The following is an 18,216-nucleotide window of genomic DNA, read 5'->3' on the forward strand; positions in this document are numbered from 1 at the left end:
GGCCGCTTTGGAACTCGTGCCTCGGGCGGCGCGGGCTGGACGCGAGTCTCGGACGGTCGGATCGAGCTCTGCGTGCCAGAGCACTTTTTGTGAAGCAAGTGATGTAAGGGTACCATCGACATTATTTGTGCCCTTCCTAAAGATCACTGCGGTAGAATAATGCAGACTCTATTTGGCTAGTTCAGTGCGCTGAAACATAGTATCTGAGCTTACTGCCCCCGTCGCTTGCTCTCATTATAACAGTCCTCGGGCGTTAAACACACGAATCCCGTGCATTGCGCACATTTGCGCTATGACCTCACATAAGTTATGCCGGCTCACGACCTCCGGCAAGATGTCGCACAGCTTGAATGCCGCATTACACTGCTGGCATGGAAACGCGGCTTACAGAGGCGACAGCAGGGCTTTGTTTCTTAAACGGACCTTAATGGCTCAGCATATGCAATTCCACGAAATACGCGACGTCTCTTATTTGTACTTTACTTGTATGATATGTAACTTGCACATCTCGTGCCCGAAAATACCATAACTGAAATCCCGACATCGATATTTCAAAAATGTCAGCGCGTGTTATGGTTTCTATATTTGGCCGTCTCGCGTCCGATGGTTCTTGACATGTTTCCGTGATATTGTTCACCGGTCCCCTCAGGCGTTATTTCCTCCCACGTCGTGACGCTCCCTCCCGGCATACAACGCTCAGCGTCCGTGACAAGTATGACGTCACGAGCGCGCTTCAAAGACGGCTGACGTCAGCGGCCGGCCGACCGGCTGTCTTGGGCTGAGCCCCCGCACTCTCGCCTCAAGAAACCGGTAACGGCTGCCCGCGCGAAGTGATCAGGCACATCCAAGGCCGTCGGCGCCTGTGACCGAACCCACACCCGCCACCGGCGCCTGTGACAGGACCCACACCCGCCGCCGGCGCCTGTGGCCGAACCCACAACCGCCGTGGGCGCCTGTGGCCGAACCCACACTCTCTGCCGCGCCGGCGAGATGCGACCGAACGCATAGAAAGCGTCCGTCTCCTGTCGCCGAGTTGGCGGTTGGGCGTCTTTGCCCGGCCAGTCGGCTGGGCGCGCTTGAGCCGCCCTATGAGGGCGACATCGATGCGCGTCTTCACTGACAAGGACGTTCACTTCACTGACGTCTTCACTTCACTTGCACGCAGTTATGGCGAGCCCAAAGAAGGATTTTCGTGTGTGAAGAGCAGATCTGCTGAGCTGGTGCGACCTGTTAGTCGCCGGGTGACGTCAGGCTAGTTCACCAGTCGTCAGATGACGTCAGGCCAGTACGCCGGTCGCCAGGTGACGTCAGGCCAGTACGCCGGTCGCCAGGTGACGTCAGGCCAGTACGCTGGTTGCCAGATGACGTCAGGCCAGTGCGCCGGTTGCCAGGTGACGTCAGGCCAGTACGCGGGTTGCCAGGTGATGTCAGGCCAGTACGCCGGTCGCCAGGTGACGTCGGGCCAGTACGCGGGTTGCCAGGTGACGTCAGGCCAGTACGCCAGTCGTCAGATGACGTCAGGCCAGTACGCCGGTCGCCAGGTGGCGTCAGGCCAGTACGCCGGTTGCCAGGTGACGTCAGGCCAGTACGCCGGTCGCCAGATGACGTCAGGCCAGTACGCCGGTCGCCAGGTGACGTCAGGCCAGTACGCCGGCCGCCAGGTGGCGTCAGGCCAGTACGCGGGTTGCCAGGTGACGTCAGGCCAGTACGCCGGTTGCCAGGTGACGTCAGGCCAGTACGCGGGTTGCCAGATGACGTCAGGCCAGTACGCCAGTCGCCAGGTGGCGTCAGGCCAGTACGCCGGTCGCCGGGCGACGTCAGGCCAGTTTGCTAGGCGTCAGGTTGAAGACGTCGTTATGTAAGCCAAGCGAATGATAGTCTGCCGTCCTTCCCGGTTGGCGAAGTTGGTAAAGCACTGGACTCGCGGTCAGAAGATACTGGTTCGAATTCCTGCACATCCAAGCTAAGAATTATGGTTGTGACGAGTGTATGACTGAAAGGCAAACATCATCCAGCCATTCTCAGAACTCCGCAACGTCTGGCGACGGTTTGAGCGTTGACCAGTCGAAACGTGGCACACATACCTACACGCGAGGCGAAGACGATAAGTGAAACAATTATTCCATCCACTAAAAGAAAAAGTTTTCGTTCAGTGATGTACAGGTTTGTCCGAGTGACAGGCTTCGTCCGATAATTCTCTGCAACGCTTCTCCGATAAAATCAGTATTCGTTTGACATTTAATTTGTGGGTTTCTGTTGGAAAAGATAACTCTGTCTATTGACCGATGCTGGCAGCCCAGTTGTCCACAAATAGCCCGCGTCTGAGAAGCGATAAGCCCCGAAAGACTAAGTTGAGCGAAGACTAGTCTGGAGACCATGAACGACTCGGAAATCACGATTGCGTGCTTTATACAGAGGACGAACTGGTGTGAAGAGGAGTAAGCTGAAGATCATAGAGCCGAAGCAAAGACGGACAGGGAAACGGGTCCACAATATCTCGGAAAAAGTGCATCACGGCATGTGGTGCAGCTGAAATGTCTAAGGCCTGCTGTGATTTCCTACAAACGTATGCAGCCATGTCGTCCCGCAGTGTTAGCTTCTTTCCCTGCTATCTCCCTCTCCCACCACTCAATTACTTCAGTTCTGAAGACGGACGTCGTCCTTTGCAACGTCGCTTACCGCTGTCCGTCTCTCAGTGTCGGTCAGTGCCTTCCAGTCGAGCCATTAGCGAGTGCCTCCCAGTGGGGCCGCTGAGACCGCCGGCCGAGGCCCTCCCGGCCCGCAGTCCGCAGCTCTGCATGTGGCCCCGCCGGCCCCGGCCGCTCCTCGTCGGTCCCGGCCGTCCCCCGCCGACTGGTGTCGCCCCGGGGCCGGGTGGCGCGCGCCGCCCAGCCCGTCTGCCGGCCTGCGGCACGGGCCGCGTCCGTGGCGAGGGCGCTGGCTCGTGCTGGGTCCCGGTCTTTCGAAAGAGAGCGGGACAGGGGACAGAGAGGTGTGGTACTGGTCTGACCTTGTCTGGAAGCCAGAACGACACAGCTCAGACCTGTCGGCCCGAGGACGTGTGAGATCAGAGTGCAGACGGGAAGCACGCGTGTGCCAAGCTTACTCTGGATTCGATGCTCTTGTGTAGTACGCGGCCATTTTGGGTGTTGTATCAAGTTTTATGGCAACATAAACATAAAAGTTAATGAGCATTTTATCCACTACGACCTACCTACGACCCATCACCTACGACTACAGCATCCTTTGTATTTTATTTACCTCGATCAGCCTCCTATCCGCACTATCGTTCGGGCAAAACTGATGTCAGTTCACGTGCAGTAACCTTGGTGGACCGCGCTCGAGCACTTGTTATTACACAACTGGTGCCACGACCTGTTGTCATAGCAACCAGTAAGAACCCGTTTGTGAATCATTTACATGGCCGCCGCCATTCGGCAGTCCACAGCTGGGCCTGGTGTCGTCCTCAACCGGCTTCAACGGACCGTGAAGGCGCACTTGCGCAAGCTATGCAACGTGCCTCGTACATTACCTCATAAATTGCCTCAATCAGGGAGCTCCACGGCGCCACATCGCCTCCTCCGGCGAGGCCGCGACCTTCACCCACGCTCCATTGACCCGCGCGACCGGCGCGACCCCGGGTCACCCGACGGCTGAGTCAGAGGCGGCCGGCGGCTCTCTCCGCCACCGCCGTCTCCCGCGCTTTTGACGAAGAGCGCGCCGGTGCGCTTAGCCTTATAAGGCGTGTGGCGGGCGCAGCCGGCGGGCGCTGCACGACGACGCGTCACCGCATGCCGGGAGGCGCGGCGGCGGCGGTGGCGGCCGGACCGGCTGACCGGGCTCTGGCCGGACGCCTCGCCGCCACACCGGGCGGCGGCGCGGCTGTTTACCAGCCTGCACGAGCGGCGGACGCGCCGGCTGCCGCTCCGGCTCCCGCTCCGGCCGGCTCCCGGTCCCGGAGCCGAGGCCGGCCTTGGCCGAGCGCCGCCTGTCGAGTTTCCGGCCAGGACGGGCCGCGGCCCGCCAGCTGACCTGGTTCAGGCTGTCGACGCTGTCCAGCGGCGGCCCGGCTCCTGGCCAGAACGGGCGCCTCCGGGAATGGGAGAGGGGGGGGGGGGACGCGTTCCACCGTTCAGTGCCCGAGCGAGGTGGTCGCTCTGACCGATGTGCGCGGCCCCGCCAACGCGCCGTTGATTGGAAGGCTGTTGTCGGTCGAGAACGGTCGTGATGGGACGCAGGCTGCGAGGCGATCATCTGCATCGCCGTTCGCGATATTGACGCTGTTTCCTACGCCCGCCGGCCCGTTCCGGATCAGCGAACGTCCCAGGTGTGAGGCGGCCCGAGAGACGATCGTAATAATGAAGCCATCTTCGCCGTGCGCTGCTGTCAGCCGAGCCGCGCTGCAGTCCCCGCCGGAACAGCGGCACGCGCGTCTGCAATTAACAACGGTTGTTTGGCACGGAGACCTGTTTCCAAATCGAGTGTAACGTTATTTTTAACATGGGTGGAGAGAAGAGGCCTGTTCCAGCACCAATCCGTGACGTCTTGCAAAGCGAGCGGAGCAGACGGCAATAACGCGCGGCCGGTGGCGGCCGGGGCAGGCGAGGCGGCGGCCGATGCGTTTCGTTATTGCGGCGTGCGCTGGCGCGCGGGGCGCGGGCCGGCGGCGGGCGCCACCAGCCCCGACGCTCACTGCCGAGTGCTCGTCGAGCCGCGTCGCAGCCGCCGCAGCAGCCGTCGTCGATGGCCACCATGGAAGACTGGGAGGGCGAGATCCAGACCCAGGTGGTCACCGAGAAGAAGACCAAGAAGACCAAGAAGTCGCGCAAGCGTGCTGGCGATGGCGGCTGCGAAGAGACCACCACGACTGAGACGACGACGACCGAGCAGGATGGCTCGGGCGGCGACGGCGTCAAGACCGTCACGTCGAAGTAAGAGCGCTCCGGCCGACCGGCACCGGCCACGCCGCCCTCCGCCGGCCGACCAAATCTGCGGGGCGTCCGCGGGGCGCGATCGATTCGGCTAAGGCACTAAGGCCATGTGGATGACGGTGTCAGTCGGCCGTGGAGCCGGCCGGGTGACGCCGCCGAGGCGACGGCGTGGCCGCGGCCGGGGCGCTCTTACTGACGTCTGCTCTGGTGAGTGGTGCGCCGTCGGCGTCCTCCTGCTGTTCGTGGTGTCCGGGGCTGTGTGATGTGCTGGTGCGCGGCGCCGGAGGTTGCGGGTCAGGACGATAGTTCAGGTCGTTACACCGGTGTCAGGTCAGGTTGTCAGGTTACGTCGTCATGTCAGGACTTCATGGCTGGTAGGATGTCAGATCAGGACGACAGGTCAGGTTGTCAGGTCGGGACGTCAGGCCAGGTCGTCAGGTCGGGACGCCAAGTCAGGACGTCAGGCCAGGTCGTCAGGCCAGGTCGTCAGGTCAGGACGTCAGGTCAGGACGTCAGGCCTTGTTGTCAAGTTAGGCCGCCTGGGTGTCGCAAGGGCGGTCTGTGTACGGGCGAGACCCACCGGCGCGCGGCTCGGCCGCTGCTGGTAAACAAACGACTGGCTGGTCCCGACCGCCAGCACGCCCAGCAAATGGGGCCCACGGCAGCCCGCCGCCGGGCGCTTATGCGCTTGATAAAAATGGTTGACAGGTAGGCCACAATATCTTTACCGGTGACTTTTCGTCCCGGCTGAGAAAAAAGGCAGAAGAAAGGGCCCGCCAAAGATGCCTGTTTTTTTAAAAGTGTGTTCACGAATCCTGCTACACCGGGAGATCAATATTTGGATGGTCGTGGCTTTAACAAACCTGTTCTCGTTTCTGGAATCTCGTGCCCCAGACCGACGCGCGGCCGTCGCTCTCCTCGCTCCCCGAATCGCGCCGACCGAGGGAATCTCCCCGACTGAAGGAATTTGTCGGCACCCAGGAATTCTCGTTTGTCTCGAGCCGGCGTCGTTCCACGTGGCTGCCGGTGGCGAGCGCCGTTGGTACCATGACAGCTACAGCTGAGACGGGCGTTCAGCGCCGGCCGAGACGCTGATGAAACAATGTGACGTCACCCACCGTCGAGGGGAGACTGTGATTCACACATGCCTGGAGCGCGCCGGGCGGCACGTCTGGACTAGGCGGCCAGCTTCGCGCGCCGCCTGTGCGGCTGTGGAGCTCATGAAAACCCTACAGCGCAGGGTACGCCTGGCCGTAATGGCAGGCGATTGGGCTGCGGCGCGGAAAATGACCGCTGCAGTCGACGTGCCCGAAGAGTCCAAAAATCATCATCAGGTGGTTCGGGTTCAATGTTCGGGTTCAGGTTCGGGCTCGGTGTGACGCAAGGCGTGCGCGCGTCAAAATGTGGGCAAATGCCTCCAGCGCTGCTTTCAATATGCTGGTTTAGGCCCCTCTGGCGGCTTCCAGTGACGACACCGCACCCCTGCTTAACTGGAATCGGCAAAATTGGTCCAGATTACGATGTCTACCCGTATTCGGTGACCCGTTGTTCAGCATCGGCTGTGCCTCGAGAGTCTGCGCTTCTCCTCGCTGTCACACCGACAATCGCTGGAGCATCCTCTCGTGTGCTTCCTGCGTCCGCTTTGCGCTAGCGCAGCGACGCATGGACCCTGAAGGTCCGCAGCGTGATGTACATAAACGGTCTGAGGTGGCAGCGCGCTGTGGAGGAAACTGTAGATGCTAATGCTCCGCAGTGGCAGAGACCACGCGGGTCCTTTGAGCGCAGTGCGTCCTTCCAATACACCGTGTGAGGGTGGTTTCGTGGGTCACGCCGGTCCCGTGCGCCCCGAGCCCCGGTCGCTCTGGACGTAGATTTGGCGCATCTAGCCGTGATGTAGGCATATCTGGCGCGTCCAGCCGGGACGCTTCACGTCAAAACAGCGAGCACGAGTGTTGGAACAGGTGGCGTGACCCTTTCGACAGCATCAATACAAGCGCGCTGGGCAAACAGAAAAACGTGCTTGACGAAAGAAACGATGCTTCACCCCACCTCACTGGCAAAAGTCGTCACCGGCACCGTTTATCGCGGCGGTGCGACCCTGTGCCTACGGCATGTTGTCACAGTGGGCTTCTGGAGCTCTTCTAGATATCCCGAGTGTCATTGTCTGGATATGGTTGCACCATCACCAGACGCTAGGCTCTTGGATGACGGTAAACTGGGATATCAGTGCAGCCCCGTCTCAGACAAGCCGGACCTGGATATGGCGGATGGCATAGGGACGGACGGTCGTTGCCAACGCTCGTATTCGGTATGTCGCGCGAGATGCATGTCACAAGCATGCAACGGCTCCATGCCTTTTTACGATGATGAAGATTGAGGCTTTAGTGCACACGGATACCGCTAGGGTCAATTTGAGCTCGAACCGACCAGATTTTTTCGTGATAACTAGGGGCCGAAGCGATTCCCAAATCCTTAAACGTTTGTTGTTGCTGGGGCCGATTTTCTTTCCCGTTTGTGCTGCCGTCTGAAGCGGGACAGCGTATTGCTTTTTTAGGTCGGTTCTCACTGATCCTACTAGACCCATGCAGTTTACCTTCTGGTCTAGTTTCAAAAAGTGCAATGCGGGATTGGTTCTGCCGTGTCGACACCGTTCGTGCCGTTCAGCGGGGCGGAGGGATCAAATGGAGAGAGGCGACGCAGTCTGGAAGGGCGCCACCGTTCGCCACCGTTTGTAGCCAGTCACTGCGCCACGCCGGGTGTCACTGACAGGCTCGTCACTGTGTCACGCCGGGCGTCACTGACAGGCTCGTCACTGCGTCGCGCCGGGTGTCACTGACGGCTTTGTAACTGCGTCACGCCAGGCGTCACTGACGGCTTCGTCACTGCGTCACGCCGGTCGTTACTGACAGACTCGTCACTGCGTCACGCCGGGCGTCACTGACAGGCTCGTAACTGCGTCACGCCGGTCGTCACTGACAGACTCGTCACTGCGTCACGCCGGGCGTCAGTGACAGGCTCGTCACTGCGCCGCACTTGTCACCGCCGACCTGATGCCGAGCCGGCGCGGGCTGCCAGCCCAGATTGGCCACCCAGGTTGAATACTGTTTGGTTCTGGACGATTTCGACTTGTGTTGGCGTGCTAGCTCCGTCTGGAGAACGTCATTTCGTCCCGATGTCGGGGCGGCGTCACGGGAGCAGACTTTTCGCGGTTATACATCAGGGAATTAATGTAAATGAATGGAAATGTAATAATGATACCATTCAGTAATGTCATATTATCACTGGCGTAATCATATAGAGCTGAGAATTGAATTAGGAATCCTATTGCGAATGTGTCATCACGGATCTGACACCAGATCATTAGCGTGCACAAATGATCAACTTAGGTAGTATGGTGCGCTGCTTATGACCTGATGACCTTATGACCTGATGGTTAATGCGTTTATTATGTCGCAAATTGTATACACATGTCTCACCTGCGTCTGACTCATGCTTGTCTTTGCTGCTGAGTAGCTTTTGCTGGTCTTGTACGAAGGGTTTTTTTGTGGAAGCACGTGCGTCTCAAATTCCACACTGCTCTCACTGCCCGTGGGATCCAGCTGGTCCCTTCGACCGCATGCGTCCGTCGTGGGCTTCAACAGCTGTAGAGCCTTACGCACGCTGGTCTGTTTTGCCACATTTGAAATGTCACATCGTTGCAGCATCCCTCTCTGAGAAAGGACTCCTTTTTGAGGCTGTTGTCAATCAAGCTGGAACAATTAGGCATACGTATAAAATGGCCATCCGGGAGATGGCGAGACATCTCACCAGTGTTGTGAGGCTGGACCACCCGGTGCAACCGCCGAGCACACTCATCTCGCGTGGCGAGCGACGCCGGATCGCGGTCGCGACCGCTTCAGCGCATCTCGCGCACCTCCGTGTCAGCACGCCGTGTGCGGGCATCGACCGCTCCCTGCGTGCGCTTCTGTTTCTTCTAACTCGCCGTCGCGACCGCTTCAGTGCATCTCGCGCACCTCCGTGTCAGCACGCAGTGTGCGGGCATCGACCGCTCCCTGCGTGCGCTTCTGTTTCTGGGGTAACGTAGGCCCTCGCTGGACCGTCAGCTGCCCCATCTTACTGCCTCGGCGCGACCGTCGCGAAGGAGCGCCGTTGCGTCACGCGTTACTGGCTGTGGCGCGTCCAGCTGGCGTGCAATCGCCGTGTGTGCCGGGCGGTCGCGTCCTCGGATGCTCGCTCGTCGCGCTGCCCAGCCGCTTAGCAGCCGCACGACAGCCTCCAGGTCGGCACGTGCGGTGCCAAGGGCGTAAGAAGAGCGCGTCTTCGTCGTAGGTGGCGTTATGTAAGCCATCAGATGCTGGGTGCAGACACGCGCCGGTATTGAGCCGTCCCGTCATCGAGCACGGCCTCCGGTGCCGCGGCAGATCTCCGCGACGGTCGCCGGTGTACCTCGCACCTCCTCTGCGTGGTGGCTGGTTCACTGATGGTGCGTGAGAGCCGCATGGGTTGAAGTCAATGAGCGACTATCGAATTGTATTGAGTTTAATATAATATGGCCAAGACATATAAGACTCGGGTACGTGGTGAATCGGTGTCAAAAATGTTAGGTCTTCCATCTCATCCGGGCTTTTTCTTATCCAAACGCCATTGCGCCAGCTGCCACTTCGCATTGATGACTGCTGAAGCTCTTGTTATGTTGTACCAGATTGGCTTAAGCTCATATGGCCCGGTCAAGATGTTCGTTTTCTAGTTAGGTTGGTCATTGGCTCATCCATTCACGGCAGACTACGTCACTGCTGGCCAAATTACTTGCGTGTTCAGCCATTTTCCGTCTGGTATATATTAGTGGTCCACGCAAGAGCATTATAGTTCCATGCAGTAAGATATAATGTTTTCGTTTATAAATCGATATAAGTAAGTCAATGATAAATGGTTGTATGAAATAATGGATAAAATTAAATAAAAGGAATGGAACTAAAATCATTTGAAATATAATAAATTGAAATAAAATAAATGGAATATTAAATTAATTCATATTACTTATTTAAAACATATTTTCGTCGTCTAAAAATTGTTATGGATCAAACTAATCCGAAAGCATAGTTGCGTGTCTAAATGAAGTTGTAGCTACATATCTCGCACATCCATAGGCTGGGTTCGCAGTCCCCTGATGTAATAAACCACGGCCACAAGGCATTGCAGCCCATGTTGTATGTGTGTGTGCGTTATGCGCGGTGGCTGGGGCGAGTGAGCCCCACTGATCCCGGTGGTGTGGGTGCCACTGTCCGGGCCGGTCAGACCCCATCTAGCTCTCTCCGATTCCACCGCTGAATGCTGGCGCATACTTGCTTAGCTTTTGATCACGTGATCATTGGTTGAACAGCACGTCTACGTTTCTGATAGTTGTACGTGTGCGTGCGCGGAGCATTTGACTGCATGTTTCGTGTAACGATGGATGTTCTGCATTCATGCAATGGGCATTCTTTAGCAGCGAATCAAGCGTGTTGTAAAGCGCCTATACCACTGGAAGTCAAGCATGAAAACATGTACTGTAAGGTTTATCCCAGTTCCTCGTTCGTATACTTGGCTCAGCGATGCACAATAGGGTCCCAGCTCACAACAGTGCAGTTGCTGCGTAATCTGGCATATTAAGAAAAAGGCTTCATCATTATTCAGACCTGCGTATTTCCTTGAGTTGATTGTCGCTACAGGCCAGCGTCCCGTCGGGACACCCTCAGCACTACACGTGATCACGCGCTTTTAATACAAACACATACACCCGAAACAAAGTAGCAGTGTTGTCTAGATAACAGACCGTATAACGTGCCGGTTTGGGCTTTCACTGCTGACGGGTTTGACTCCGCCAAGTGAATCAAGTATGCCAAAACAATGGCTAAGTCTTTTATAAAGTTGCAAGGGTGCCAGGTTCATGAACATTCTTCTTTTTGGCTCACGTTTTTCATCGCTCCACGTAGGTTACTGGAGTGCCAAGCGATGTGCTGACCCCAGTGGCCTTCGCTTATGCCTCGAGATCCCCTAGCATTAATCATGACCGGTGATCGATGTATGGCGTAACAGCCGGCAATCACGTCCCACCAAGTTTTGAAACCTCTGGCGACGCCCGCGTGCACATGATGCCCTGAGGGGACGTCAGGGGTGCCTCCGAGCGGTGGTTCACGACTCAGGTGTGTGGCATCTCTCCATTCGTTGATTCGGCCATCGCATGGGTGCTGGAGGGCATCACTGCTGAGTGCTGATCGGGGTGACACGTGTAACACAACGCCATGTGGCACGGTCTTAGAAACTTCTCTGCCGGAACTGACAGAGCAGAGTGTGTTCTGCTCGTGCTCCTCAACATCCCTGGGGTCCGGCGATGACTTCGCCCCTACCGGCTCCCCTTCAGCCTCCGTTGCTGAGTTGCACATGCTGCTGCCTGATCTTGTATGTAGCTCCCCGGAGTGGATGTACCCATCGCTCCTCCCCCACTCTCCGCCCTCTCGCTTCCACCGCGCTCTGACAGCGCGGCGCCTTCTGTTGCAGTTGATTTTCAGCGGCGAGTACACCAAGGCGATGAACAAGGACTGGCACAGCGGCCACTTCAGCTGCTGGCAGTGCGACGAGTCGCTGACCGGCCAGCGGTACGTGCTGCGCGACGACCACCCGTACTGCATCAAGTGCTACGAAAACGTGTTCGCCAACACCTGCGACGAGTGCAATCGGCTCATCGGCATCGACTCCAAGGTGAGGGTGCGATGGAGTCGGCTCATCGGCATCGACTCCAAGGTGAGGGTGCGATGTACGCCGCGCCGACAGGCCGCAGCGGCGACGACGCCGGGTCGGGGAGAGGCATCTACTAAGCAATCAGTTCGCCATTGAGTCCCAAACGATAGTTGTTACAGATCGTCGGTTTGACTGATTGCCCTTTTAGTGCACACAGAGCACTCCTCCTTCAGCATTCTTCGATCCGATATAGATTTTGTCGGTCCACTAGACAGGTGTGTACATACCTGTTATACTCAGATGCACACAACTGGGGGACCGAGCTTCTCATTCAAATTTGGATGCCTACATCGTTACTCCGTCCGAGTGTTATCTCCTTTTGGATGGGAAAAAACATTCACGTGAGGTTGCCATATTCTCAGCTGTCATTGGCACCAGGTTTTTCTGAAATCAATCAAGAGTCTCAACATTGTACGCAAAGATTTCTAGTGGAGAATACGGACCCTTCTTTTGCGTTCCATCCAGCTGATGTGGCCGCCAGCTGACACCGTCGCCCCTGGAACAGCGCGTCCAGGCACGTGACACAGCACGCGTGGTCGGTGCGCGGCGCGGGCGGGGCTCTCACAGCCCGGTGGCGTCCCGCTGACGGCGCCGGGGCAGCGTCACTGGCCCCCATAAGCTCAGGGACGTCGGCCGCCGGCTGGTGCGCCCGCAGCCGGGTCCCCGTCGGCCTATCGGCAGAGCCGACGGCAGCCGTTTTTACCCGAGGCATTCCAGCGTTGGTTCCCTGAACACCGTCCAAAATCAAAGCCTATTTTCGACCGGCGCCGCGGGTGAAAGGGGAGCCGCCCGTTTGGACTACGGGCTGGCGCCGCTCCGTGGGGCACTGCCGGCGCGGTACTGCTGAGCCTGGCATTGTCGGCGCGGCACTGCTGAGCCTGACACTGCCGATATGGCACTGCTGAGCCTGACACTGCCGATATGGTACTGCTGAGCCTGACACTGCCGATATGGTTCTGCTGAGTTTGGCACTGCCGATATGGTACTGCTGAGCCTGACACTGCCGATATGGTACTGCTGAGCCTGACACTGCCGATATGGTACTGCTGAGCCTGACACTGCCGATATGGTACTGCTGAGCCTGGCACTGCCGATATGGTACTGCTGAGCCTGGCACTGCCCTGCCTGACACGGTGCCTTCCAGTACTGCCCCGCACGATGTCGTGCCTTCCAGTAGTTCTCTGCCCGATACCACACCTCTGAGTACTGCTGACCTGCCTGACGCAGTCCTTCCCAGTGCTATCCAGCCCAATACAATGTCTCTGAGTACCGGGCTGGCCGATACCGAGATTTCCAGTAATGCCCTGCCCGATACCGTGCCTTCCATTAATGCTCTGCCCGACACCGTGCCTTCCAGTACTGCCCTATCTGACACCGTGCCTTCCGGTACTGCCCCGCACGATGTCGTGCCTTCCAGTACTTCCTTGCCCGATACCGTGCCTCCGAGTACTGCTGACCTGCCTGACACAGTCCTTCCCACTACTGTCCTGCTCGATACGGTGCCTCTGACTACCGGCCTGGCCGGTACCGTCCTCCTGAGCACTGGCCTGGCCGATAACATCCTTCTGAGTACTGGCCTGCCTGATACCGTTCCCTGAGTACAGGTCTGCCGTTACCGTCCGCTGGGTGCCGGCCTACCACCACTGCCGTGCTTAGCACTGGCCTGCCCAGCACGCCAAGGGGAGGGGGGAGGCGACGTCTCGGGGGGGGGGGGGCGCTTTACCCGCGGAAGGGCCGGACACGAGGCTTTGTCATGGCGCCCCGGGTACCCGGGTACTGTGTGCTCTCGTATCACCGTGCCTTAGCTTTGGTATCGCCGTACCTCAGCTTTGGTACCGGGGTGCCTCAGCTCTGATATCACTGTGCCTCAGCTTTGGTATCGGAGTGCCTCAGCTTTGGTATCGGAATGCCGCAGCTTTGGTATCGGAGTGCCTCAGCTTTGGTATCGTCGTGTCTCAGCTTTGGTACCGGAATGCCCCAGCCTTGGTATCGGAGTGCCTCAGCTTTGGTATCGTAGTGCCTCAGCGTGTTAAATTTGCCGGCACCTTACCTGTTAAGAATCTTTACATGGATTGCATGTCTCGAAAGGAGCCTAGGATCCTAGCCATGGCTCTTTTACGTCATGGCACGAAGACCTGGTGCGCGCACGAGTTTGCACCAATCACTGACTGTGAGGGGCGTGACGGCGAAGCTGCCGCGCTTGGACGCGATCTCCCGCCGCGGACCCCCCATGAGGACGGCCGGCGCGGGCCGCCGTCAGGACCCCCGCCGGCGATCCGCAGGGGAACGGGCGGGCCGCCTCCTGCCGCCGACGCGGCTCTTTGGAGCGCCGCCGACCGAGGAGCCGGCGAGATAAGGTCAGCGGAACCGGGCCTCCCGGGGGCCCTCGGGGGATTGTGCCAACCGCGTCGGCTTTGTACGGGCCAAATTGCTTTCGTCTGTACGCCATTAGCGGCGCGTGTGCGGCAACGCCGCCGACCCGGGCCGCCGCCGTCCGACACCGGACGGCGCTGATTGGTTCGCCTGCTCAGACGGCTCGGAGAGGCGGCGATGTTCGCTTGCGCTGATAGCAGCGACGCCTTTGCGCCCGTACAGACCCAGACAGGGTCGAGGAGCCCGCGCTGATGCAGTCAGTACAGGTCTCAGTCAAAGCGGAAGTGTCAGCACTTCGAGCCGGAAGGACGGCGCTCGGCAGCCTGAGCTGTGTTTTGATAAGGCCCCGTAAGAGCCTGCGTGACATGGCAGTAGACTGCTAGAGTGCTATTCAAGGACATTTGAAATGTCGTGGTTTAATTGGCTACGTTTAAAGCACGCTGCGCATCAGCAGCTGGCAGCGGTCAGTACATTTGTGTGCGTTGTGTTGAACACGATGCACATCAGTAGCTAGTTAGCAACTGTCTTGGCATATGTCAAACTGATAGCATATTAAACTGGTAGCATATTCGTTCTTGAAGGGTGCACCCAGTCACCACGCAACATCTTGCGTGTAATAAACTTTTCACGTTTACAAGTCTGAGGAAACGTAGGTCATAACTGCAGGGTACTGTGCTGAAGGCTCCCGATATGGTTTGGCTTTACTGTGAGGCTGACCGCGACCCCAACAGCAGGGCGATGAAATTCGCGTTGCAACGTACCAGCAATCGGCGTTTTTTCTGGGCTTATGTCACTTCTGGGGCGCTAGGATAGATGGCTGGCTGGAAGCAATGCCCTAATTGATTGAACAAGATCACTGACAACGGCGTAAGGGATTGTTCTCCCTGATGATAAATGTGAGTGGCTCATTTTATGTCAGATACAAGTGTGCTGCGCTTAACGTTTGTCGCAATCAGCGCCATCTTGAAGATTCGTCGACCAACGGGCTCAAGGGTGTTCTGGTGACGGATTAGATATCTGATATAACATGCAATCGTTGCTGACCAAAGGCTCTCTCAAGCATGGTTGCTCGTTCGTTTGCTCGAGTATGTAGCGTGGCATTCGTTCACAAGAATACCCCAAGGACGGTAAGCAGTGGGCGAGACGATAAGTGACAGGTGTGGACAACGGCGCTGAAGCGCGATGAGATGGCGTCGCTGATTGGCCGTTACTCGATTAGCCGTTGCTCGCTGTGCTCGATGACGTCACTGTTTGACCGTTGCTCGACTAGCCGTTGCTCTTTGGGCTCGATGGCGTCGCTGACTGGCCGTTACTCGATTTGCCATTGCTTGTTGAGATCAATGACGTCACTCATTGGCCGTTTCTCGCATCGCGGCGATGTTTGGGATTGCCCCGTCCAGCGTTGGTCAATGTTTGGCACGTCGGACTACGACGCGGCTCCGACCAGGGGCGGAAGCCAGTGTTGTGTTCTGTAGCCTTTTTCAGCTGGATGTCGAGAAATGTTTCTGAAAAGTCGTAAGGCGTAGCAGCAGTCACCACGTGGATAAAATATAGAAAAAATAATAGCTTGCATACTTGCACCAAAACTGGAGATGAAACGACGGGAAAAAGATTCATTTCATTGAGGGATTGATACGCTAGCTTACGTTCAATGAAGGGATGTCGACGAATTTGCATTAACACTCAACTAGTGCAGTTCTTATATCCTTGACATTAGATATTTCACTGACCCTAACTTCTGTTGTTTTTGTTTTTTTTTTGTTGCAAACAGTGGACAACATTGACTTATTGCAACACTGATTTCTAAATGTGCCCCGTTCCCAAGGATGTAAGCAACCTGCTAATGCAAGAGAACAGATAGAAGCAGAAGCCCTGCAGAGCCCTAAAAGCCTAAAGGCACAACATCTTACACATATAATTGCGATGTCACTGGCATCTTTTGCTTGGCCCGTCACGACCGTTGTCACAGCGCACTTGTACCCTGGGAGGGATAGGGTATATCAGCATGTTTTACGACCCATCAGCCAACTTTTTGGAAGCCCTTTTTACCTACTTCAAAGCATTTTAGTCACACGCATGCTGCAAAATTCAGATCGACGAGGTCTTCATAACTGAGGTGGAGCCGTCATCTGGAAGCATGTAGGAGATCACCTCCTTGCCAAGAAGCTCTTCTGAATCAAGAGTTCCTGTTTTGAATCAGGTAGTCCCAGACCTGGATCAGAGATTTTGTTTTGTGTCTGGCTAGGGAGGCCAATTTATGCATCAGGAGCGCCTTGGTCTGAATTATGAGCCACCCTCCATACGCATCGAGAGGCTCTGTTCTGGAACAGGAGTCGGCTTCACGTAGCGTTTTGGTGGACGTTTGCGGGGCTGGCACGAACCGTGCTGCGAGACTATTTTTTGGTAATCCTGAGGTCTCAGAGTGACAGAAAAGGTCGTGTTGGCACTATTTGTAATGCAATAATTTGTATCGTTTATAATTTATTTAGTTTCGAGTGACTTACGCCAAGCAGAAGATGACCCGGCACAACAATGGACTCGTCCCTCTTAAACAAACGCCACCGGTGTGGATAAGACCGATCGAATATCTAGGTCGCTACTTGAAAACAAACTAAGGCCGCCAAAGTATATCCTTATTGGGCGCATGAAGGCGCACGCAGCTGATTTCAGAGCAGGCTCTGCCCATAGTTATCGAACGCCTGACCTCTCGGCAACCAATCACGTTTCGAATCACCTTTAAAAGCTCTGCTAGGTTCATGTTTTTATGTCTGTTCAACAAAAATGGCCGCTTCATAAGGTAACTAAAAATGTTAGCATCATTTATATGTGATCAATCATTGTGATATGCTCGAACTGTCTTCCAAAAAGCTGGAAAACTCAGCCGCTGCCTCCCTAATCAAAGTCCGTGGTGCCGTTCCTGCCTGATCACCTGCGTTCGTCCTAAAATTTTGCCTAAATATCACGCTTCAGCTTATGACTGAAAATGGATATTTTATACACATACTCAGAATCGCCTACGAAATAAAATGTAGCCTTTCATTGCGTTTGCTATTGGTTAAGACGCTAGTGATGTGCTTTGTCTTGGACTGTTTCCCACAGTGTTGGAATGTTACGTTGATGCCTCACGGTGCTCGGGGCTGCTAAGCTATGCAGAGAGACTTTGCATCTTTGCCTTTACATTTTAAGCAGTGATAACTGCTCTGCTGAAGTTTTTTGTTGTGAGGAGCATGGAACTGAATGTTTCTGCTGCCTTTGCCATGACATGTGCCGTACATGGGTGTATCAGTGCCCTGGTGCGGTGGTTTTCCCTTTGTAACCGGTGGAAAATACTACATGTTTGCGAGGTAAAACTCACGAATTCACGACCCGGAATTTTTGCGACGCAAAAAAGAACCAGGCATGAAGTGTCATTTTACATCCCAAAGCGGTGTTTTCAGAGCAGAGACAGATCCAGTTGGGGAGATAAGGTATAAGGACGCGCCCTGACCTGCAAGAGACTTATTTATGTCATGTAGAATTGCGCTATTGGCTTTGCACAATTCCCACAATTTTCTGATATTTAAGGGTCAATCCGTTCTTTCCGTGACGGAAGTCTAGGACAATCGCAGCCCGGTTGATTTATGTCTGCGGCGTCTCATAGCTCAGTTTTGCATTATCGTGTTGGTGTTCATAAAGCAAATCCCTCACATTGCCCATCAACTTGGTGTCGCCTGCCGCGCCATTGACCCTGGCCCTCGCCCGGGTGTCCGCCTCGCTCACCTCAGTCCCGGTCGGCAGGACCTGAGCTACAAGGAGAAACACTGGCACGAGGCATGCTTCCTGTGCAACAAGTGTCGCATGTCGCTGGTGGACAAGCAGTTCGGCTCGAAGGCCGAGAACATCTACTGCGGCCCGTGCTACGACGCCCAGTTCGCCACCCGCTGCGATGGCTGCGGGGAGATCTTCAGGGCCGGTGAGTGGCGCCCGGCGAGCCCGGCTGCGCGCAGCTGTCTGAATCTGCGTGCACCAGATGCGGGGCTGTCTGAGTCTTTGTGCGCCAGATGCGGGGCTGTCTGAGTCTGTGTGCACCAGATGCGGGGCTGTCTGAGTCTTGTGTGCACCAGATGCGGGGCTGTCTGAGTCTGTGTGCGCCAGA

The 18,216-nt window shown here is 56.4% G+C and overlaps 1 protein-coding gene across 4 annotated transcripts in view; it reads left to right on the forward strand.

The window, feature by feature from the left end:
* The window catches only part of LOC119103567 (four and a half LIM domains protein 2), a 193,128-nt gene that overhangs the window by 150,653 nt on the left and 24,259 nt on the right, over window positions 1-18,216 (forward strand). For 3 of the 4 annotated variants that reach the window (XM_037227155.1, XM_037227152.1, XM_037227154.1), the window contains 2 exons: window positions 11,469-11,669; window positions 17,859-18,033. In XM_037227155.1, the coding sequence (XP_037083050.1) occupies window positions 11,469-11,669; window positions 17,859-18,033 (376 nt within the window). Of the gene's footprint in view, window positions 1-4,676; window positions 4,932-11,468; window positions 11,670-17,858; window positions 18,034-18,216 lie in introns of those variants that run through there. The other variant, XM_037227156.1, reaches the window with a different exon arrangement.

This window comes from Pollicipes pollicipes, unplaced genomic scaffold (genome assembly GCF_011947565.3).
Source record: "Pollicipes pollicipes isolate AB1234 unplaced genomic scaffold, Ppol_2.1 Scaffold_5724;HRSCAF=6776_pilon_pilon_pilon, whole genome shotgun sequence".
NCBI classification, from domain to species: domain Eukaryota; kingdom Metazoa; phylum Arthropoda; class Thecostraca; order Pollicipedomorpha; family Pollicipedidae; genus Pollicipes; species Pollicipes pollicipes.